General features: G+C 50.7%; 1 protein-coding gene across 2 annotated transcripts in view; it reads right to left on the bottom strand.

Annotated features, from left to right (window-relative positions):
* Positions 1–11,101, bottom strand: part of LHX4 (LIM homeobox 4) — a 46,747-nt gene extending 35,646 nt beyond the window's left edge. For both annotated transcript variants that reach the window (XM_090048325.1, XM_090048326.1), the window contains exon 1: positions 11,026–11,101. In XM_090048325.1, the coding sequence (XP_089904451.1) occupies positions 11,026–11,101 (76 nt within the window). The remainder of the gene's footprint in view (positions 1–11,025) is intronic.
* Between the last annotated feature and the right edge of the window lie 13,421 nt (positions 11,102–24,522).

The raw sequence follows: 24,522 nt of genomic DNA, 5'->3' as shown, positions 1-24,522 counted from the left end.
CACTGTGGACAATCCAAGCCGTTAAATTCTGGCGTGATGGTAAGCTACTGAAAGCTGGGGCACGTTAGGAAGGGTCCAAAAACCTTAATAACAAACAGGCAGTGTTACCAGTCCCACTTCTAATACCACAGCCTGCAAGGAGTAGGACTAGGTAAGATAATGCCTGAAACAGAAGAATCTGGGAGAATCCTGGTAAAAGTTTGAGCCTCTGTTGCTTAAATCAGGACCAACCTTTTTGGCTGGCATGCCACAAATTAAGCCCCACACCCTCCCCAAGTACCACTCTAGTCCCCTTCCCTTGCCTGGTTTGCTGCTCTACTTTCTGCTCCCTTCTCTGTGCTCCTTGTGCAGTCTGCTGCTCTGCTTTCTACTTTCTACCCTATGTTCCCTGCCCCATCTGCTGATCTTTTTTTCTGCTCCTTGCCCTATGTGCTGCCTGCCCCCTCCCCAACCTACCACGTGCCACACACTCAGGCTGTCCATGCCACCAGTAGCATGCATGCCACAGGTTGGCCAACCCTGGCTTAAATAAAGTACTAACACCTTCAGCTGGCAGCTGTGGAAACTTCTTACCCCCCTTAGCAGACCAAGGAGTCACAAAAATACACACTAGGCTATTACAGAGTACATGACCAGCTGATGAGCGTAAAGGCATCTACAGAGTATATGATGCGGTATGTGAAAAAAAAGAGTGAAGTGACAGAGCAGAAGAGCAAAACTAGTACAAGGAGCAAGGTCATATGGCTCATTGTTGTCTTACTGACTCCAGTCAAACTGACTGGTCCCCTCTCTTCCCACCTTCCGCCTATGTACCCCCCCATCCTTGTTTATCAGTAGAAGTGGCTGTTCCAGGGATCCGGCTTGCAAAAATTCTCCTCTACCACATAGGCCTGTATAGCAATCCAAAAACAGCCACCAAGTCAGATCATGGAGTCTGTCTGCTGTTTATTCATTCATGTCACATCCTCTGCAGTTTCATTTGGATACTGGGTAACTACTTTGCTTTCCCTCCTAAACTGCTGTGCTGTGTTCCTGAGCCCTGTTAAATTGCTACCTTGTTCCCCGCCAAAGGTGGTTGCATTTCACTGGCATCTGAAATGATCCCACTGGTACAGTATTTATGCTTTGTAAAGGGCTTTTAAAATGCTTTGGGGTGAGAGAGTCTATATAAATGCAAGATATATATCTAGCTATCCAGATTCATATAAGATGTCTGTCTATAGATAGGCAGCTTATATAGATCTAGATTGCCAGATATTTATCTCTATTTCTGTCTGACTATAGTTCAGAATAAATGGAACGTGATGTAAAAGTCTGCAGGAGAAGATTGCCCAGTAAAAGCAATGCACATAATGCTGACATGCATGCATGAAAGAAGATTGATTTCTGAAGAAACATGCCCCATAGCAGGAATGTAATATCACTGAAGATGTTTATGCATCAGGTCTTCCTTTCTCTCTGTCTCCTACTGGATAGTTTGGTGGTATCAGGAGACTGACTGGTAGTAAATATTTGGGCATTTTCATGCTGCCACAAATCCTGATAATGATCAGGAGTTACCCTATTTAGCAAAATGGTATAGTCAAGCTGATTAGCTTATTGACAAGTATTTTAAAACTCATGGGCATCAGCCAGTCTGAAGCCAGTTTACCCTCTGAAACAGACTTCACTAAAACAAAAAAATAAACCCTATACCTCTTAAAGCCATTTCCTGATTGGCAGAAGCAGGTAATCAGCTTCTGGGCCAACCAAAGTATGGCTTCTCTGATGTGGTCAAGTGGACCCTCCAATTTGTCTTCAGCGCTGGTTTGAAGCAATGCTGTCTGGGAAGGCGGGCAGCTCTTACAGGCAAGACATTAGACTAGAGCGAGAGAGAGCTGGATAGGCTCTACCACTGACCAAATGTGTAACCATGGGCAAGTCACTTAATACCTTGCTGTACCGACTCCTTGCAAAAAAAGATACTCCTTTTGTCTTCGGAGCTTCCAAGGTTTCCATACAGGGACTGTATCATTCTAGTTGCACGTAGAGCTTGTAGCACAATCTTGAGGGGTGCAGCCTGCGTGGCTCTACCATAATAGCAACACCAATACAAAGCTCTTTTTAAAATTCTTCATAGTAATGTAGGGCCAGAAGGAACTTCGAGAAATTATCTAGTCCATCCCACTGCGCTGAGGCAGAATCAAACCTGTTTAGACCACCTCTGACAGATGTTTGTCTAACCTGCTCTTCAACTTCCCCAGGTAGTCTGGTACTCTGTCTTACCATGCTAACAGAAAATTGTTTTCCTAATATCCAGCCTAACATCTTCTTTGCTGCAAATTACGCTGATTTTGCTTTGTCCTTTCCCAAATGGCTGATGAGACGAACTGATCACTGTCCTCTTTATGACAAAGTTCTACATATTGGAGGATTGTTATCATGTCCTTCCTCTGTCTACTCTTTCCTAAACTAAACAAATCCCATTCCTTCAAGCTTTCTTTATCGTTCATGTTCCCCAAACTTGGTAGCATTTTTATTGCTCCTCTCCGAACCCTCCCCAATTTTTTTTTCTCTCTCTCAGTACAGCATGCCAGCTGAGACATCCTTGGTACACATTGAACAGGGTAATTTACCTCTGATGTCTCATATATGACACTCCTGTTAATATATCCCTGAATTAGATTTGTCTTTTTATAACAGCATCACACTGTTGACTCATATTTATTTTTTGATCCATTATAAACCCCAGATCCTTTTCTGTAGTATTGCTGCCTAACCAGATAGTCCCCATTTTGCTTCTCTTTTCTAAGTGCTTTTCACTTGTCTTTATTGAGTTTCACCTCGTCGATTTCAGACCATTTCTCCAATTTTTCATGATCATTTTGAATTTAGATCCTGTCCTTGCAGGCACTTGCAACTCCCCTCTCGCCAGCTTGATGTCAGAGACATATTTTGAAAGTAGGCTCTCTGCACCATTGTCCACATTGTTAATGAAAATATTGAATAGAGCTGAATCCAGAATAGACCCCTTTGGGATCTCACTTGAAATGCCCTCCCTATTTGACAGGGGACTACTGATAACTATTCTCTGAAAGCAATTTTTCAACTGCATGTGTCCTGACCTGGTGGTGATTACAGCTAGAGCATACTTCCTTCATCTCAGTCGCTTTCTCCTTTAGTGACCCAGTGACTAGCTAAGGAGAATCACCGATGGGTTCCAAAGAGCATCCCACCCAGCCACCTCCAAAATCCACATGACACAAGGCAATGAAGATCAGATGGAAAATTGTCCTTCTCATCAAAGATGAAAGAATAAGAGAAAGATATTAAATATAATCGATATGCCTGCTTTGTCTTTTTAAATGGAATTGTCTTTGTTTGGGTCAGCTCTCCCACTGCTATCATATGCCTGCAAAATGGCTTTCATTTATTTAATTTATTTTAACTAAATTATTTGGTATAATAGGAATAGTGTTAATGGAATTATACACTGTGACTAGATTACTGTCTAGCTTTTTAACAACAAATGTCTCAGCTTCACCTCTCTGCTTGCAGTATTTTTGATAAATACTTTACCTCAGCATTTGTCTTTCAATGACAGTTATCCAGCACAATAAGTAATTAGATTAGTGGTCCTGCTTAATTGACTGCATATCTATCTGTACAAATTCATTCCCTATTTGTTCTTATGCCTCTACCTACATGACTATCTTACACATGCAGAAAATACAGTCCAATAAGAAAAGAGAGATATATGTCTTTTTTTATTCTTAATATCTTTAGTATATTCTTGCCCTGTCGCTTTTCCACTATACATGAGCAATTGTTTTTAGAGGAAATTAGTACTGGCCACAACTACAGGATGAAATAGGACCACATGAGCTTGCAATCTACAAAAAGGTCAAACAAATGATTGGACAAAATAATTTAGATCCTATATGGAAAAATCAGCCTTAAATACAATGAATCATAGGATACCACAGGGCTTGGGTTACAGAATGCTTTTGCACTGGGCACTCACTAAACACACATCAGAGCCAAATCTTACTTGCATGGTGCTTTCCTTTATCTTCCTTTAGCAGCTGGACCATATGAAGGGATTAGAGTCTACTACTGTTTGCAACAAGTGCTAAAGGTACCCATTTTTACTGCTAAAAGCCCTTGCTCAAAGCAACCCACATAGGTAGCTTTACACCATGATAACATTAAAATCTATACACTGAAGCTTCTTACTGATTTTAGCTATTTTAATCATGGCCATTAACTTGGAGAGGGAAAAACACAACATTTTATAATAAAGATAATCTTAAAATTCCTCTGTGCCCAATTGTTTTCAGATATGATTTTCAACTACCGTTCAGAAAAAAATATAAAATAGTGGGATTTAATGTTTGACTCCAAAAATGAGCTACTGATTGGTTTCTGACCAGGATTCTCAAAAGAAAAAAGGTATCCGGGGTGTTTTGGTTTTTGAAGTCACATGCCTAATTTACAGAAGACACTGAGAACTCACTGTCCTGAAAATGAGACAGTTTGAAAATGCCTCAAACCAGGCACTGTAAAAATCTATCACATCTGAAAATCTATTACTAACTTAAGCTCATCTAAAGGCGAAGCTGTACCCCCTCTGTTGTGTGGCTTTATTCAAGAGTGAAAGAAAAACCAGAGAGACATTCCCCCAGTACATACAGCAAAACAAGATCCCCCTCAGTATGCAGAAAAGAGCTTTAGAGCAACATCAGATTTTCTGAACGGACTTATACACCAGGACTTTAAAAAAGCCCTGGTTAAGGAGTAATATATGACTAACCCTCAGCCGAATTTTACACATGCTGTGATATACAGCATTTAAAAACCAGGGGTACACGATGCTGCTTTTCAGGCAAGCAATGAGTTAGTTGTGCCTGGTTCCAGAATTCCCCCAGCCTTGTTAGCTGCATGGGATCAGGCTTTTGGGAGTCAAGGATACCCTGCTGTGTGTGCATCCCCACTCTCTTTATAACCACTCTACTATTATAATTTTTAAAAAATGTAGTTCATACTTCAGGTTCAGTACTACTCCTTGCCCTGCCCACTAGGGTTTTGAAATGATGGATTGACAGATTCTCTGTGGTCTGTATCAATGCCACTCGCCGGCAGCACATCTGATATAAGATCAGTGGTTAGAATGATTTATCACACCCAGCTTCATCTTTAGATCACCATCTCCCGTCAGAAAAAAATAATTATTGAAACAAAACGGATTCTGACAGACTGCAGAAAATTCTTAACACCAGTTTGTCACCGAGAATGTCAGAAATAAAAATGCAGACATAATCCAAGAGACCCCTGAGTGGATGTGGTCCCAAGGCAAATCTCAGAGCATGGCCCCTAATCTTCAAGGAAGTACAACATCCAAATGTGAATTTTCCAGATGGTCCCTACTTTTTTTTTTAGAGACAAGATGAAAACAAATCCTTCAAATTCAAACATTTCTCAGATTTGGGCATCTTAGTTTTGGAGCAAGAATGCATTTCCAGCCATGCTCCTTTCTCATCCTGCATCTCACATTTGTAGCACAACCACACACATGGAACACATAGGCAATGGAGCCTGCTTTTAGTGAGCACAGATATAATGACAGTACCAGCTAATGGAGCTGCTCCTTTAAAAATAAATAAAAAGCCTTTATGGGGATATAAAAAGGTAACTCCAGCTGAAGCAGACAAAACCCCACATTGTTTTATTACATCACAAAGTGCAATTTGCTTTCCTGGATCTTTTGCTCAGTCTTTTCCCACAAGTTCCAATGAAAGTTTCGCTTGAGCGAGAACTGCAAAATCAGTCTCCAAAGGAAGGGGGGGGAAAGAAATGACTTGCTTGGCTCCCTGTGATCAGAGACCTGACAGGGAGAATGACCTGCATTTGAAAGCTTTATCCCAACTACATAGTTGGTCCAATAAAGGAGATCACCCTAAGAAATCACTGCCCCACACATTCCTGGACCATCACAGCTACATCATTTCTGGATGCCTGTAATTTCTGGACCATCACAGCTACTACATCACTCTTACACTACAGTTCACTCCAAACCTAATACAGAGCCCCTTGAAGACAACTCAGTGAGCTGTGGCTCAGCTCTTCTGGGAAGCTTAGTTATTCAGCATGAACATGATAATATCACCGTGAAAATGAGGATCATGGTCCCATTGTGCTGGATGCCACAAGACATAGTTCCTGCAGGGGGAAGGGTTCAGTCAAATATCAACAGTGTTTAAATTTTTCCAGCTATTTAGTTGGTCTAATAAAAGATACCACATATACCCAAAGAATCTTGTCTGTCAACAGTGTTTAAAGACAAGTATCAATTTGCACTGTCATTTAAAAAAAAATAAGTGCCAGCTAATCCCACCTGCTCTGAACCTAGGCATTAGACCCAAAACATCTGGGTCAAAAAGATCAGTCTTTATGAATGTGATATTACATTCACATATTTTACATTACTTATTTTATACCAAAGTGCTTCACAGACTACACACATATAGCATCACTGGAATGCAACCACCTCAGGGGTGGAGAGTCCTGGCTGACTGGTGCACAGAGCTCTGTACATGAACAGAGGTGTGGATGTAAAAAAAAAAAAGAAAGAAAGAAAACGAAAAGAAAAGCAAGGGCAGTGTTTGGGACTCTAATATCCATGAAGAACAGACAGGAATCGTTTTTAAGACCACATTGAAAGATACCCCCACAGATACAGCTGGGTCCAAACCTCCATCCCCAGAACTGAACTCCTGCTCACTGCAGAGGGAACTGTGTGCACCTAATTAATGCAGGACTGGACCCATCAGATGGGCCACTATAAAGAATTTATTGCCATGAGTTTGCAGTGGCCATACCACTCCTGTAAATGAATTATGAGGCTTTTCCCAAATAAGCAGCAATGAAAACTTTATAGCATCACTGCCATCACATATTTTGTTTATGCCAATTTTTGTCCTTTAAAAAAAAAATCCTGATTTGCTATTTCCTCCTTAAAGTACATTAGTTACTATGGAAACAGTGATGTCATTTGTATATGCAGACCTTAGTGACACCCGAATGAAAAGGTAGGGGAGTTTTGTGGCAGAACGGGCCCTACACTGCCAGCAGAGGTGAAGGCAGGATTAAAGCTAATGGCTCAAATCCTCAGCCGCGGTGAACTAAAGAAATTCGGTCAATATAAACAGAGATACACTGATTTACACTATGCTCAGATTTGGCCGCATTTTTAAAGCTAATGCCAGTTGCTGTATTGCTCCAAACGATCTTCAGCTAGCCCTAGGTATGTCCTTACCAGCAGAACACAGACAGAAGGACAATCTTATAGAGAGAAAAAAATCAGCATAAATATACAGGGAAGACAAGAGAAAAGCTCCCTGTGCAACTGGCTTCCGGCTCCTTGCATGAATACTGCGCGTCTGCCTCAGACGGACACGGGTCAGGGTGGGATCGGAGTGAGCTCGGGCGGCGGAGCAGGGCTGGGAAAGGCAGGCGAGGACCCGCGGGTGCCCTGCCACCGAAGAGCAGGCACACGCAGAAAGGGGAGAGACGCTGCTGTGCGGGTCCTCGCGGGCTCCGAGCCGCAGGCTGCCGTGACCGCCCCGCCGCCGCGTACAAAGGGCTGGAGCGGCACTGTCAGCACGGCCGACCGCGGCCAGCGGCCAGCACCACCGCGAGCCTGCGGTCGGGGTGGCAAACGGGGGCAAGGGCAGCGTCAGACTTCGCCCACCGCTAGCTGACATGGATTGAGAACAAATCCGTTTAATTCTCCAACCCCTGTATAAATACCTAGGGTACAGGCTCCCCCATCACGCGCGGGATTAGCCAGGACTTTGAAATGATCTGCGATCCCTGGCCGCATAGACCACCTGAGGCTGAACTATGGCAGGGTCTCCTAAACGCCGGGATTATTTGGGAAGCTGGATGGGCTGGACGGACGTTTCCCGGCAGAAAGGATCGCGGTGGGAGGAGGAGCGCACCGGGCTGTGCCGCGAGGAGGCCGGTGCCCGGCCGAGGGCTGGTGCAGGGGGAGGCCAGTGCCCCTGCCCCGCCTGTCCCACGTGCCCAGTCACACGGAGTCCTCGTGAAGAAGGCAGAGGAGATGTACACGTTAAAGACTGCCTAAAGTGTGCGTCTGTCTGTCTGTCTATCCATCTAGCTATCAGTATCGCACGGTATATATATCTGTGTATCTTTCTAGCAATCTACGTATCTGTCTATCTACCTATCCGTATATGTAGGTGTACCTATCTCTGTCTGTGTGTGTCTGTATATACGGTATATGTATGCGTATATATTTATCTGTCTGCGCATCTATCTGTATATACCGTATATGTAGGAGTATCTATCTATCTATCTATCCGGTATATGTATATGTATGTATCTAAGTATCTATCTATATATACGGTATATGCAGGTATATCTATCTAGATAGATAGATAGACAGACAGACAGATAGATAGATAGATAGATAGATATCGATATATCCATCGATATAGATATAGATGTGTGTGTGTATCTATTTAACTATCTACCTATCTATCGGTATATAACATATGACGGTGTGTCTGTAAATACACAGACAGGTATTTACAGACAGGGTCTGCCTGTCTGTAAATACGGTATATGGATGTGTTTCTAAGTATCAGTCTGTGCATAGAGTATATGCAAGTGTATCTCTCTGTCCCTGTAGATGTGGTATATGCATGTGCATCAGTTTAGCTATCTACGTATCTATCGGTATATACTGTGTATGAAAGTGTATCTATCTATCTCTCTATCCGTATATACGGTATATGCAAATCGCTCTCTCTGTATATATGATATATGTATGTGTATCTATTTAGCTATCTACAAATATCTGTCTGCATATACGGTATATGTAGGTCTGTCTGCCTGTGTTTATCCGTCTCTCTGTGTACATATAGATGCAGATACGTGTATACAGATGTGCACAGAGGCGCACAGCTACGGCAGTAGGTGCAGGGCAGGCAGAGCTGGCCGGGCACGGCGGGGCACCACGAGCTCCCGCGGGCTGGGGCTGGGGCTGGGGCTCACCTCCTCGGCTGTCTGTGCTGGGCCGGGCCACGAGGTGCGCCCGCCGCCGCCTGCCCGTGGGCGCTGCCAGGCCTCCCCTCGCACCCGGCCCTGCGGCCGCCCCACGGCTGCTCCTGCCCTGGGAAGCAGGGCCCGACGGGGCGGCCGCGCGGCCACGGGACCCCGCCGCGGCGATCGCGGAGCCCCGGGGGCCGCCCCGCCCGGGCCAGCGGGGACCGTGACCTTGTGGCGGGCGCCGGGGGCCAGCAGCGGGAGGAGCCGCGACCCCACGGGGCTGCAGGGGCGGCGAGAGGCGCGGCAGAGCCCGGGCAGGGCCGCTCCCCTCGGAGCCGCACAGCCGGCCCGGCCCCGCGCTCCCCGCAGGGCAGGCTGGGCCCGGGCCGGGCACGGCGGCCGGGGCGCCGAGGCCCCAAGGCCAGGGCGAGCGCAGAGCCGGGGCCGCGGGGGCCCGCTCCGACCGGCCGGCCTGGCCGCGGCCGAGCCTGCTGCCTCCTCCGCCGGGCCGGGGCCACGCGGGCACACGCACGCACGCACGGGGGCACACGCACACACATACACGTGTGTGTGTATACATAGATATACACGTACACATGCGCGCACACCAAGATGCATACTCGCAGATACGTATACATGCACACGCGCGCGCGGACGCATACACACGCAGACACGCACGCACACATATGTGTGTGTATACATATGATGCACTCACGCGCGCACACAGACACATATGCATCCTCCCACGCACACATACACCCCGCCCCGCCCCTTCCCTCGCGGGTTGCGGACACGCCACCCGCCTCGCCTCCTGCCCCCGCACACCCGCTGCCATCTCGCCCGCGGGAACACGCGCGTCCACACGTGCGCTCTGCCTGCCCCGCGGCCCCGGGGTGCCACAGACCAGGCAGGTCTCGGTGCTGGTCCCCGCCCAAAGCAGGGCCCACGCCCCGGCTCGGGCCCCGGGCGCCTGGATGCCCGCACGGCAGAGCGAGGCAGCGGGCGGTGCGGGCAGGCAGCGCCGGCGGACACTCACGGCCCGACCCCGGGGCAGCCGAGCCCGAGCCCCGCCGCCCCCGGGGACGTGCCTTCCACTCCGTACGTGTCACACGCGCGCTGTGTACACGCGCCGGGCAACCCAGCACAGCCCAGGCCGGGCGGGCACACGCACACGCCGGCACACGACCGCCGCTCCCGCACAGCCACGCGCGATGCACACGCGGCGGCGGCGGCTCATGTCCCTCGGCACACGCGTGTCCAACCAAAGCACGTCCCGTCCCGTCCTACCCCCGGCCCCAGCCGGAGCCGGGCAGCGCACAGAGACATCCCCCTGGTGCCCTGCAGTGCCAAGGAGGGTGTTTCAGGGGGAGTGGGGAAAGGCCACGCAGATAATCGGGCCCCTCGCTCTCCTGGCACATGGCACCATGGCACATGACATCTGGCACATGGCACATGACATCTGGCACATGGCACACGCCCCCCCCCCGGCTTGCCCCCAGACTGCCCCATGGCCCTCCAGCAACAGGCTCGCCGAGCTGGGCGCCCACTTGGGAGGTCTCGAACTTCCTGCAAGAACCTGGAAAGTTGGGCAGAGCTGGCCCGGCCGCCCGCTCCCAGCTGGGAGCTCCTTTACTTCCCTGCCCCTCGCCTTTCCCCACCAGCCCCGCATCCTGCCCGGGATCTCTGCCTCGCTTTCCCCGTCTCCCACGCCACGCTTGCCTCTCCCCCCCAGGCGCTTCTCCAAGGCAGACAGCACGCCCCGGCCAGCCGCCCTGCAGATCCCGGCTAGCCCTAAAAAACACCCGTCCAGCTTACATTTGTGCAGCCTCTCCCAGGCACAGGGTGGCTCTTTTTCCTCCTCTCCACCTCTCACTGTGCAGTGAACCATCCTCCCTGCAGCAGTTACGCTTTTAAGGCTGCCCGTTTTCTTTATGATTAAATCAATGAGGGAGAAAAAAAATTTTTTTTCCTTACGTTGCATTGGCACACCGAGAATCTCTGGAAGCCCCTTGACAGAGCCTTCGGCCGCCAGTGCTGAGCTCTGCATCATTTTATTTCAATCGACAGCAAAAGAATTCAAATCAGACCAAAGCCAAGCAAACCGGCTCTTCTTGTCTCTCTGGAGCAAAGGAAAAGAAAACCAGGAGGACTCGGGAAAGGAAAGGGCAGGCAAGGCTGATCCTTGCAGGCGCGGCCCTGCTGGAGCCCCGCTCCCTTCCCTGCTCCTGCGAGCCCGCTATCCCGGGTTAGTGTATCCTGGGCTAAGGGAAGCTGCAGCAGCTCTGCTCGCCCGAGTGCCGCTCCGCGGAAGGCAGGTTTGATTCATTCACACTGCAGGGAGTGATCGTGACGTCACTTTCCGCAGGGAGGCCCCGCCCCCTCCAGCCAATCCCCTTACATCATTTCGGCCCCTGGGGCGGGGACACGCAGAGGACAGGGCCCAGGTACGGCGGAGGGGGCGGGGCCTCCGGGCGGGGGGCGGGGCCTGCGCCTCCTGGGCGGGGCCACTCTGCTCTCTCCGCCAGGCAGGGGCCTATAAAGGCGGCCGCAGCAGGTGGCCTGGAGCGGCCTTTCCCCGCCTGCGCCCGCCGGCCTCGCCCCGTTTCAGCTGCGCCCGCGGCTCTCTAGCCCGGCGGATGCCCTGAGTCCAGCCGCATGCCGGTCCTGCCCCCACCCCCCGGGCTGCCCCTCCTGGCCCCTTCCCTCCCGTCTGCATCCCGCCGAGCCTGGCCCGGATGTCTTGTTCCTCCCCAGCCACCGCTGCTCCGGGCAGGGACCCAGCCGGGCGCTCTGCGCCGGGGCAGCCAGCCCTGCTTGCACAAGTCCCCGCGTGGCAGCTGGGCCCGGCCCTGCGACAGCCTCCCTCTCTCCGGGCTGGTCACGCGCTCCCCCGAGCCAAGTCCTTGCCGGGGTTTCGGTGGCCGCCCCCTCTGCCCACGCCGCGGCCTCGCGGGGCCAGCCCGGCCTGCTGGCGTGCAACGCGACTGCGGGCGGGCCGGGGAATGTCACCCCTGGGGTCGCCTGCGCCGCCGGGCCGGGGAGACCCGTCCTGTCCCGGCGGCTGGCTCCGCGCAGCTCCGCGATCGTGGGGCGAGCCTTGCCGGCACCTGCGGCTCCTCCCAGCTGCCGCGTCTGCCCTCAAACCCCGCGGCGCGGGCCCCCGGCCGGGCGCTGCCCTGAGAAACGCCCCGCGGCCGGAGCGATCAGCCGGGCCGGGCCGGGCCGGGCCGGGCCGGGGCCGGGGCCGCGCCCCCGCCGCGGGCAGCTCGCACGGGCCGAGCTCTCGGCGGCGAGGCCGCACCTGCGCAGCGCCACCCGGGCGGCGGGAGCTCCCGCCGGGGCGCGCCCCTGCACGACCGCTACCGCCAGTCACCCGTGTCACCGGCCCCCCCGGCCGCGGCCCCTCTCACCGCTTGCCTCGGTTCCGAGCTGGGGCCACTTTCCAAACGGTCCCGACAAGGTCAGGGACGTCTCCCTCCACCCCCTTGAATTATTCCTGCCTTGTTCGCACCGATCCGACCCGCACCGCGGCCCGGAGGCGGGGGCAGCAAGGAGCGAGCCATGAGCACGACCAGCCGGCAGCGCCGGCCCCGGCCCCGGCACACGAGACAGGAGCAAAGGGGGCAACAAATCAAATCCACGGGGGAAAGTGCCTTAGACCCCCACCCCGCCATGGGGGCGGCGAGAACCTAGACGAGCAGTTGCACCGGCCGAGACCCCCCCTCCCCCGAGCACCCGCAGCTTTTTGTTGTTGGCGTTTTGTTTCCTTTCATTGTGTCCTGCTCGGTTGCAGGGGTCTTTCATCAGGACCCCAGCGAGGACGGCCGCAATCTGGGGGCGTACTCATAGCACCTGCCCTCCGGGAGGGTGGGGTGGAGGGTCTGTTAGGCTCCCAGGCTTTGTCCCGGGAGAAATCCACCGTCTGTCTTTTTGGCCAAGGCGTTTTACACGGGAGCGGAGGTGGCACTGCAACTGGCCACTGGAGAAATCGAAGCAGGACACAGTGAAGTGACCCGCTGCTGGTGACAAGGCGCATCGGTGACAAACCGCTGCGGAGGTCTAAGCCGGCCGCCTGACCGGGGCTGCAGGGATGCCCCCACTGGGCACCCAAGTGATCATGAAAGCCATTCACAGGCATCGTTTGCGGAGGACAAGATCCAGCGCAAAGGGGAGAAGGAGAAAGGACTCCGGAGCAGTGGGTTGGGATGAAGCGACGGGGCTCGTTTTGTAGCCGGGCAAGAGAAGCACTTTTCCGGGGGCTCCTGCCCACCGCTGGGGCCAGAGTAACGCCGTGCAACGGAGCAAGCCAGGTATGCCCGAGGGTGAATCCGGCCCCGCAGCTTCAAAGAAAGAGCCTGCACATGGGGACAGGGCAGACACTGTCCACACCAGCAATGCTCCCACATCCCGCAGGACTTGCAGGGGCTGGAGAGAGGAAGATCCTGACACGCGCGTGTCTGGGATGGGTGAATCCATCCACCCACCCAGCAACGAGCAGCGGGTAAGGGTGGTTCCTGGCAGACAGCGGCGGGATCAGCCGCCAGGAGCCCTGCGGAGAGAGTAACTGGGCAGAAGAGATCACGGGACGGGCTAGTGCCTCCTGCCACCGCTTCGGTGCCTCCGAGCCAAGGCGGGCGAGCTGCCCCTTCACACTGGCACTTACTGCCCGGCACTACCCATATTTTTTCCCCCAAATTTCACACGCGCGCACAGCAGTGGACGGGTGGGTGGAGAGATGGACGGCTACATGGATGCATGGGTGGATGGATGGATGGATGTGCAATCTTCAATGCAATCTTCTCCATGGAAGAGGACATCGATAGTTGAACGAAATCATCTTCTCTGGAGCACATAATGAGAGCAAACCAACTGCCGAAGATCGCAAGAAAGGAAACCAAGGAGGGACTTCACTGCAGACAACGACTCCGTTTCTGTACCTACATAACTTCTCTCTCTATCGCATATCAGTTCTCCATACAAACGTAGTGATCCCGTCCAACTGGTGTTGGGGAGAGATGGTCATGGCGAAATTCAAACTCGATACATCCTGATCTTAGATCCCTAGGCCACGGGTGGGGAAGGTTTCAGAAGGGAGGTTTGTGTGTATGTGTGTGTGTGTCGGGGGGTGTCCAAATGTCTAGAGGAGCGGACTTATGGATCCACACAGCGATATGGGCATTGGCACTTCGCTCAGCTGGGAGCGTGTCAGGTCACTTCGGGTAATTTCGGACTGGCGAAGGCTGAGCAGAAAGTCGGGCACGGAGGGAGAGAAAAGGGGTGCATGCATGGAGAGAGATGCAAGGGATTTTAGCGAACAACCCCAGCCGAGGTGAGCTAGGCGGCGACGAGACCAAGGCGAGGAGAGGACTGCGACAAGCGCCAGCCGGCACGAGCGCTTGCTCCTTGGCTGCGCCGTTATTCAGCCTCGTTGCCTCCGGACAGGGTTTCCGAGGCTGCGGGCGTTCACACTCCTGCTTTCCCCTAAACTCAAAGCAGGAGCAACAAATCTATCTCCTGCATCGCTCTGCCTCGATAGCTCCATCGCCACCTAACCCAGGGCTCACCACGCTGCCGGGAGGCAGGGCGAGAGGTGGATCCAATAGCCTCACTTTAAAGATGAGGCGCTGAGCCACAGGGCTGATCTCCCCGGGCCGGTGCCTCTGATCACGACTCTCCCTGTGCTCTGCCACGGCACGGGTCTGCAGCCCCATTCCCCATGCTGCCATGGCTCGCCCGCTGCGGCGGTTCAGTGGGTTGGACGCGAGCCCCCAACCCCTGTCCGGTGCAGCAGGTCCGAGCCCGGGAACAGGGACACGGCCAGTGCAGACGGATCGCTCCTCTGCTCCGAAACCCTGCTCACCCGGGCAGCTAATCGCGGGGGAAGATGCAGTGTACACACGCAGCCTTGTGTGCTCATCATAGCGAGAGCTGGGGCGGGCGCTGGGGGCAGGATGCACCCCCACGCTTCCCGGGACAGCTCCAGTTAGCTACCGGGTGGAGGTGGAGTCCCTCAAAGCGTGGCAGATAAAACACTCCGGCCCCAAGAGACGGGGAGTGAGAAGCCGCCGCACCAGCGCGGCATGGGGGCAGAGCCGGGGGCCGGCGCCCGCGGGAGGGCAGAGCGCGGGCCCGCACGGCCTGCCGGCGGGGAGAGCGGCGGGCGCCCCGCCCCGCCCCGCCCCGCCCCGCGGCCCCGCCGCCTCCGCGCCTCGCAGGTGACCGGCGGGTTTCTCCCGAAGCCCTGAGGGGAGGAAGCGCGGGAGGCCGGGAGAGAAACCGGAGCTCGGTGTCTTCGCCTGGCGCACCCGACACGGGCGCGGCTCTCGGGGCTCAGCCCTGACCCGAGCGGCGCGGACAAGAGCGCTCTTGTCCCGCTACGCGCGCGCGCGCGCACACACACACACACGCACACGCACACGCACACACACGTACGTTGACAACAATGTGTGTATGTGACAGAACTGCGTGATATATGTCTGCACGTGTTACAAGGAGATATATAAATATTATATAATAGATACATATGATGTAATATATAATATAACTGCATATAATATATACACACACAGACATACACTATATGTAGATATAGATACAATATTATTAAATATTATAGAATAGAACTGTGTTACATTAACATTATATTAGGAATACTGTGCAATATTTCTGTAGTCTACTTATATTATAATATATAATATTGTATAATATATAATATTATCCTCTCCAGTTCGAGAGAGGCTAGATATATCTCCTTGTAACACACACACACACACACACACACACACACACACACACTCCCGACCTGAGATGAGAAGTCGGGATCTCAAACCATCACCAATCGAAGATCCAAAAATTCACCCGGGTTCAGATTAACGAAACATCGCGTCTCATGTCGGCCCTGCTGGCGCACACGTCCGCGCTCACACCCGTCCCTCGTGCCCCCGGCGCCCCGCGCACACGCCGTCTCCCCGCAGGACCCGCCGAAACGAGGCGCGTGACAACGTCAAAGCCTTTTGTCGCCGCCCCGGGCCCGCGCGAGGGCCGTGCAGGGCACGTGCGGAGCAACCAGCCCAGCCCCGGGGCACCGGCACCGCCGCCGGCCGCGCGCTGCCCGCTAATGCGCGCACACACGTGCACTCGCCCAGCTCCGCCGGATCCCTATTTAACTGCTCTCCGAGGAATTATCTCTGCTCGCTGGAGCTTTCCCTTCTCGTGCCTTCCGGTCAGCACGCGGGAATCAAGGCCCCGGCTGCCCAAGGCGAGCGCTTCCCTGCCGGAGCACTAGCGCGCAGCGGCCGGCCGGCGGGTGGGCAGCACCCAGGGGCGGGAGATCGCTGCGCTTCGTGCCCTTGCAGCACGGCCCTGCCGGCGCGCTCTCGGGGGGGCGGCTCCGGGACGAGCCAGGCTGCTGGGACGGGGACAGGCAGTTTCACACGGCAGCTTTACAGCCAAGTGTCCTGGATCAAAGCAGAGCCGCACAGGCACACACAAGACCGGGACCTCCCTCCTCCTCTCTGCACACCAGGGCTGTCTCTACTGCAGCCTTGCTCTTTGCATTTTGCAGCTATTTCCCTAATGATTCCCCTGCTGTTGGAAGCCAGTTCATTCTTCCCTTCCCGCACCCTCTGATTTATCTTTCTGTGCGGGTAGCAGCTTCCCCCACCCCTTTCTCCTCACCGAATCTTCTTTCATTTTTCTGCTTCGCTAGATGGATATGCACCCTCTGCCCTGGCCCATATTACTCACTGCAGGAAAGAAAACCCGGAGAGTGCAACACAGAGCCAAACCTCAAGGGATCCTCCCTCTAGCAGGGGGAGCAGCAAGGTGCTTCCTAGAGAAAGAGCAGAATCTCTTTGCTCCCTTGCTCTCTGACTCTATCCAGTCATCAGTCATCCTTTTTTTTTTTGCCCTGCCTGATGATCACTGCTTTTGTCTCTTTACTTTCCTTCTGTCCCTCTGCTGTTTGTGCCCTTCTTTCCCCAAAGTCTTTCTGGAATAATCCTGGTGCCAGGACACAGAAAATATATGACTTTGTTGACAGGGGTCAGATGAGATGGGCTGAAGGGAAGAGAGACATGGCCAAAAGGCCATTTTTGCTAGGGGACTTTCTTTCCTCCAGGAGAACTATATTATATCTATATATGTGTAGATATATAAACCATACATGTATCCCCAGTACATACATACATATATCTATACATATAATTATGAGCCCTGGGAATACATCCTCATATAAAATATAATATAATATAATATAATATAATATAATATATACAGCATGTATTCCCAGTGCTCATATTTATATAGATATTTGTATGGATGGATGTACTGGGGATACATGTATATGTGTGGTTTATATAGCTACACATACATAGATATAATATAGTTCTCCTGGAGGAAAGAAAGTCCCCTAGCAAAAATGGCCTTTTGGCCATGTCTCTCTTCCCTTCAGCCCATCTCATCTGACCCCTGTCAACAAAGTCACACACACACACACTTTCTAAAAACAAAATAAAAATCCTTACAAAAATGCAATCTCCCCAGTAATATCTGTCACACATACACACATATATACAGTTACTACATATATAGCTACACATATATATATATATATTTGTTACATATATAATATATAACAATAATATATACATACACAATATTATATATGTATATATTATTATATAATATATGTGTGTGTGTAACAAATATTCATGTGTAGCTATCTGTATGTAACAAAATCTATATGAAAAAGAAAGAATACTTGGGAGATTGGATTTTTGTAAGGATTTTTGTTTTGTTTTTAGAAACATCAAAGTGAGGAAGGTATGAAAGCCAATGGACAGATTTTAAAAGTGGAAATCTGCCCCTCCCATGAAACAACATACTGGTTTCCCCCCAGAGAAAGCACCCTGTACATTCAGAGTTTTGCTCTTTGTTTAGTTTCAGTGGGTTTGTAACAGTCATCAGCATCTGGTCAAACCTCAAGAGCAGAGCCAGGGCGGACCCTGTACTTCTCAGGATTTCTGCTGGTTTCTTTCTGTCAGTACTGATGATGATTTTAAATACTTGTTAAGCATGTGAGATTCTTATCCATGGAAAGGAGAAATAAACCAGCAGAATATTTAATCTGCTGCCTCATTAGCAAAGTGGTATCATTATCTCCTGTTTTGCATACAAATAGTTGTAAAAGCATAATTGGTATTTTATAGCCAACTCTGCTCCCCCAAAAGGAGGACACCCATTTCAAGTAGCTTTCTTTAGGAGGTGTTCTCCAAGAGTGCACTGTGTGGAGGAGTACATAATGATACCCCAGGTATGTGTATAACCTAAAGGATATAGTGCATCACTATAAAACTACTTAAGATGAAAGTCACTCTTCGCAGGAAACCAGCACTACAGGGAAGATCCATAGTGCTGGTTCCCTGCAAAGAATGGTGTTCATTGGGGATCTAAGATAATTTATACAAGTTTCTATCCAAATGCCTCAACATTAGGACCAAGTGAGATTTAGATGGTGCATAGCCTTTGACTCTTAGGAAAGGGGCAAACATACCAATTCTCAGATACAAATCCTAGGGGAATTCCCTTACTTCACATTTTTGGAAATTGCTAAGAAGGTTTGTATGAGAACATGACCTACATCGTACTATCATTCGGACTTCACTGGCTCTATCTGTCTATTCTCCCTTCAAAAGTTTCACTCTTCTGCTTGTGATCTCATCCAGTTCTCTCTGTGACATCACAATCGATCTGCTTTTATCTCAAGTCATGCCCGATATTTATCAAAAAGATCAGATCTCCTCCTGAGGAGGAGGTGATATTACAAGGAGAGGATTATGAGATTACAAGCAGAGATAGTATCTTCTGGTGGGGAACAAGCATGAGACATGAAGCTTTGCATTCCTGTAAATATCCCACTGCCACGCAAAGGGTATATTGTCACACACACTGCTGAAGAGAAATCAGGGCCTTCTCTCCACTGCAGAAAGGCTAAGACAGACTCCCCTTTTGCTGCCAGATCAGGCTGAGTCAAAAGAGTCCATGTGTCATCAATGGCTATTTTCTGCCCTATGTGAACTAATTTTGCACCTCCAAGAGGTATGATGTGGTTGGCAGAACAGTAGACTGACAACCGTCCACACCTCTGGAAACCCAATTCCCCCCCCTCCAAGGGTTAGTTGTCTAACACTGTATCTTCTGTAACCTAGTTGGTTCCCCTACTCACCCCCCTCCCTCTTATGTCAGTCCCTTGCTCGGAAGCTCTGTATTTCCCTACTGGCTTTGTCATCTTTTTGGTTCACGACTCTTAACATCCACTAATAAAATTCAATCTGTTCATGACATTCCTTTCCACGCTGTGCTTGAGACACACTGGTAGGGCAGTGTCGAGAAGCGCAGAGAGCCAGCACCACGGCTGCATCTGGTCTGGTGATGCAGAACTTGGTCACCAGGGCTGTCAGCTTATCTCCCTTCACCAGCTTTAAATCAGTTCAATTCTAAAGCCAAAGCTGGGCAAAGATGCCTGAAGGACCTCCATGCACACATCCCCCTGGGCTTTCAGCCTCTCTCTCCTCCCGTCTCCAGGTACCTAGAAATCAGGGAAGCCCATTAAATGTTTTCAGCCCAAACCAGAGCTCCCAGTGATGCTGAGAGCAGAGGGCAGCCAGTGCAATGGCCCTTGGGTTTACCACACACACACACATGCGCACGCGCACACACACACACACACACACACAGAGCCTTTTGTAAGGAGAAATTTTTCTTTTAAGAGAAGCCCAGGGGATAAGCAATGAGCTGAAAAAACAAACCAACACCAAAAGACAGCAGCTCAGAACTAAGGAGAAAGACCTGCTAGCCCAGAGAAGAACATCGTCAAAAGTCAGAGCTAAAGAGATGCCAAAAACAAGCAGCCTCTATCCCTTATCCCTTTAAGAGTCAAACTGAATGGGGGACAGTTTTGAAATAAGGACTCTGCTGACTGTAGAAAGAGGATTTGCCATGTGTGCAGCCTCCCAGCTTTTGCTGGCCCAGCTCAGGCCCCTTCTTTGAGTACACAGTCAGGTATGTATTTATGCTGCGACTTAGCCACCCCATAAGTGACAGATAAAACTGATGTCTGTACAGAACGTGGCAATACCCTCCCCCACTCACGTAGAGATACACGAAGAGTGCATCTACCCTTTGTCTATCCAGGGAGAGAGCTGTCTAACTAGAGGGTGGAAATTAGGGCTAGGGACAGGTACAGAGGATCTGCAAAAAAAGGAGGAGCTTGTGTACTTACCAGGGGTAGAAGAAATCGTCTTCCATTTCAGAAATTGTAGAAGAGGCAATGGTTATTTTAAGGGGAAAAAGGTTAAATGTTAACTGAACCCACAGTATTTTATCAAACCAAAGCACATAGAGGGAACTGATTTCATTTAAACAAATTATTTAGCAGCTTAAATAAATGCTCCACCCCAAAAACCAACCAAAGAAACTAAAGTAAATAGGAAAAAAAATGAGGAAGAAAGTAGAAGGGAGAGATGAAGGTGGCAGGTCTCCCTGAAGAGAAGGTACTTTGATCCCAGTCTGGAGCTGAGAAAGTGACTCTGTGTGTGTCAGGGGAGGAGCGGGGGCTGGAAAACAACCTCAGAGAAAATTAAATTGCACTTGAGGGCAAATTCTATTAGGGAATAGCATCTGTATCTCAACAGCCTGTGTCCATTTAGGTAATTAGTTGCAGGCCAGAAAGCTCCCTCCAGGAGTTGTTCTGGGGTGTTTTGCCTGCAGCACACAAGTTGGAGGGGACTCATGCAGACGTGCCAAGATCCTGCTCTGACTTGCTTCCCACCAGCAGTGTAAATGAGGGGGTAGTGACTGGGTCAGCAGCCCTGAGCATTACCTCTGTTGGGGAGTGGGAACAAAAGTAGCTGCAACTGTAGCTGCAGCTTACCATCCTGCTGCAATGAGCACTGTGGTAACCAGCGCTGCCCTGGGCATCATATGACTGTTGGGGTGCAGAGCTGCCCAACTATGCCCTGCTTCCCACCTGGGCTTTGTTGAAGTCCAGATCCGGCACAGCTCTGCTGTTACACTACATTCTCTCACATCTCACTGGAGCTCTGCATTTGCATAAACCTGGAGTTAGCATCAATCTCTGTATCTTCTCATTTGTCCCTTATGGCAGACCCAAATCCCACCCTGTCACACCCACCTTTTTTTTTTTTTTTTTATCTCAACTTGTGCCTGACCTTTGTCAAAAGGGCCAAACCTGCTCCCAAGCCTAGCATCCCATTGGGTTAACATAATTCATTTATACCTGTTTCTTTAGCCAAAGGCTAGCATTCTTATTTGCCACCTTTGACTGTGCGTAATGACCAGGTATCCATTTACAGCTGGGTCAAAGGCAAGCACCCTTTAGGCACATTCATAGATTGTAAGGCTGGAAGGGACCTCGGAAGATCATTGGGTCCAGCCCCCTGCACCAAGCTAACTGGGGGTCAGGTGACCTCAGCAAGGTGACTGTCTCTTGAAGATGTTCAGCTCAGGGGTAAATTCCCCTCTCTGCAGTGGCAGCATAAGATTTTAACCACTCAGCCACCACACTCTAACCTGACCTGTTTGATGCACAAAAATTGCTTTCTTTCCTCATCTGGCCTATGCCATCATGCAACATGAGCCCAAACTAACAAGTTTTGAGCCATGGGCAAAACTCCCTGATTCTTCTGTTCTGTTCTGGGGTCTCAAGAAAGGAAGACTCAACCCCATCTGGGGTGCTATTGCAGAGATTGCCAGTCTGTAAGCCCATCAGCCTCTGTGAACCCCCTAGCCAAGATCTCTGGGCTTGGGGCAATTGCATACGTCAAGTGACTGCAGTGGCAGTAAGCAAGAAGGGCTTTCATTGCCAGATCCCAAAATTGCTCACAAAGATGGCTCGACAGTGTTGATGATGGAGTTGATGCCCCGCTTCCCCAATCCTATGGGAGAAGGAAGAAGAGATCGCTCAGGCACCTAATAGGAGAGAGAAGCAGCAGGGATCTACTTAGGGAGCTAATGAAAGGGACTTTTGCCACTGATTCATTCATATTAAATAAGGGATGGCTGCTGGGAGAACAGAGACAGGGAGGGAAGCTGGGAGTAAGTTCAATTCAGAGACTTGTGGGTGGGACTGGAGTCTGCCAGCGAGCAAGGATGGGAACATCCTGTGTCCGAAGGTGGGAGAGTTGGGGTTCCATGTCAGAGGGAGAATTTGTTTGAGTCAGGCAAGTTGCTTTTGCCTTGAGGAAAGCCTGGGCCAGATTCTCAGAAGGATTGGGAAGGCACCAGATAGGATTACAGAAAGTCTGTTTATTGGACTCTTTTTTCTGCATACATTTTATCTCCCTCGCTCTGTAAATCTCTCTGCCCTGCCTGTCAATGATGCTAATCTGAGCAGACCTGCCTGGCAGTGCTGAGCTCGCTCTTTTTCTGCGATGCCATGTTTCTTCCATTCTCCTTCAGAATCCACCCCGGCACAAGCCTACAGAGCCTCTTAAATCCTGTCTCTGCTTCTGCATAGACCCATCCAAAGCTTCAGCCAGCTCTGGCAATGGAGAGTGAATGACTCAAAGGGTTGGCAGTGGACTATGGAGACTTTCCTCTTCAGGTTACTGACTCATGTCCAGCCCAGGTCAGCAATGAATGCAAACAGGCATCTTGCAACTGTTTGGTAGCTTCAGCAAAAGGAGAAAATTGTTCTTAGTCCACTCTCTAGGGGACAAGTGCCAACAAAGTGGGCACATCTACATGTGTATTAATGTGCTGTATTTATTGTGCATTATCTTTAGTACCTGTAATAACAGGAACTAATGCAATGCACAGTAACTGCCGCTACTGTACAGTGGCACTGGAGCACACTTGTGTGTGATGCTAATGCATAGTAGACTAATTCTTTTGTGCATTAGCATGGTTTTTGCCTGCTGTGCTAATGCACAGTAGAATTAGTGTACTGCGCATTTAGCATCTCATGTAGTTGTGTCCTGTTACAACTAGCACTAGCTGGCAGTCTCAGCAAGAGAAGCCAAGACTTGCATTGGCAGGGAGCCTAACTTGCCCGCTTACCCATGAAACTGTTCAGGAGTCAGGGAAGAGACAGTAGCTACAGAGGATGAAAGGTCACTGCTTTTGCTGCAACTGTTGGATTAACACAGCAGTTTTTACTCCTCATGGCTACTGCGCCAGTGCCTTTGCCCAGCAGTAAACCAGAATGGCCATGACTCCAGTCTGTGGAGAACACACAGGGAGCAGGGTGGGGAGCTTTAACCTCTGCTCCCACCTCTCCCATAGACCAGGAGAGGAGGGTAGGAGAAGTTGCCCACTGCCCCCTCCCTGAATAGGGGTCCTGGGCCCTGTTTGGGGAACTGACTGGGGGCTTTGCCCTACTTCTCCCACCAGCCTGGTCCAAGAGGGGAAGGAAGCCCCCTCCCCATCCCCAAATCAGAGAATGGCCAGTTTGGGGAACAGGTTGGGGGATTTGCCTTACCACTTCCTCTGCCCTACTCCCAGAAACTGGGAATAGAGTGGAGAATACTGCTTCCCAGTCTGGAAAAGGCATGAGGAGCATGAGATGGCTGCAATGCCTGTACTGCTCCCTCTTCCAGAAAGATTTCTAGCAATGGAAATTTCACAGAAATTTTCACTGCTATAAATTAACACCTGTTTATGGCCACCATTTCTAGCATCTGCAACACTGTCAGGGTAGAATCTAGTCTAACCTGTCTGACTGATACAATCTCTCCTTCCATGATTAGTTCTCCAGATTCAGTGAAACTGTCACATTGCTTAATGCTACTTCTTAGGCTGCAGTGTAGATCCCACATTAAGTCCTCTGTGACAACCAAGTGCTCAGTTATCCTCCAGGGCAGGGGTGCTCAACTAAGATCAGGCCTGTAGAGCCATGTCATCTACCCCCAGGGTCTGGAAATTTGGAGGTGCGTAAGTGATGGCAGTATTAATTGCCACTTCCCTGCCAACAAATTTATGGACTCATGGGGAACCCCACAGGCCAGGTAATGCAACACCAGCTTGCACCAGTATGTGGCCAGATTTGGGTGGGGAGGGATCATACTCACAGACCAACCTCACGCACCAACCCTGTACCACTCATCCCGCCTGCAGGGGGCAGAATGTTGGGTGCCATTGCTCCAAGGCCTTTGCAGAGGTTTGAAGATACCTACAATTTCTCTCTATTCTGCAGCCCACTCCTTTTCCAGAGTAATGGTAAAGCAGAATATGGAATAAAGACAATAAAACAAGTTAGAATCTCAGGTCCTTATCTCATCCTGTTGGCATTATGGTCAGCACCTGTGAGAAGTGGATTCAGACTTGCAGGACTACTGTTGGGATGGAATTTGAAGTCTACTATCCCACATAGCCCTTCCCGACAAGAGCTTTACTGGTCTGATTTCTCAAGATAGCAGAATGATGACGATCAATATAAAATCCATGAAAAGT

Source organism: Crocodylus siamensis, chromosome 5 (genome assembly GCF_052110815.1).
Source record: "Crocodylus siamensis isolate JL-2025a chromosome 5, ASM5211081v1, whole genome shotgun sequence".
Classification (NCBI taxonomy): Eukaryota; Metazoa; Chordata; order Crocodylia; family Crocodylidae; genus Crocodylus; species Crocodylus siamensis.
The sequence above is the reverse complement of the archived record's forward strand: the minus strand, read 5'-3'. Positions and strand labels throughout refer to the sequence as shown.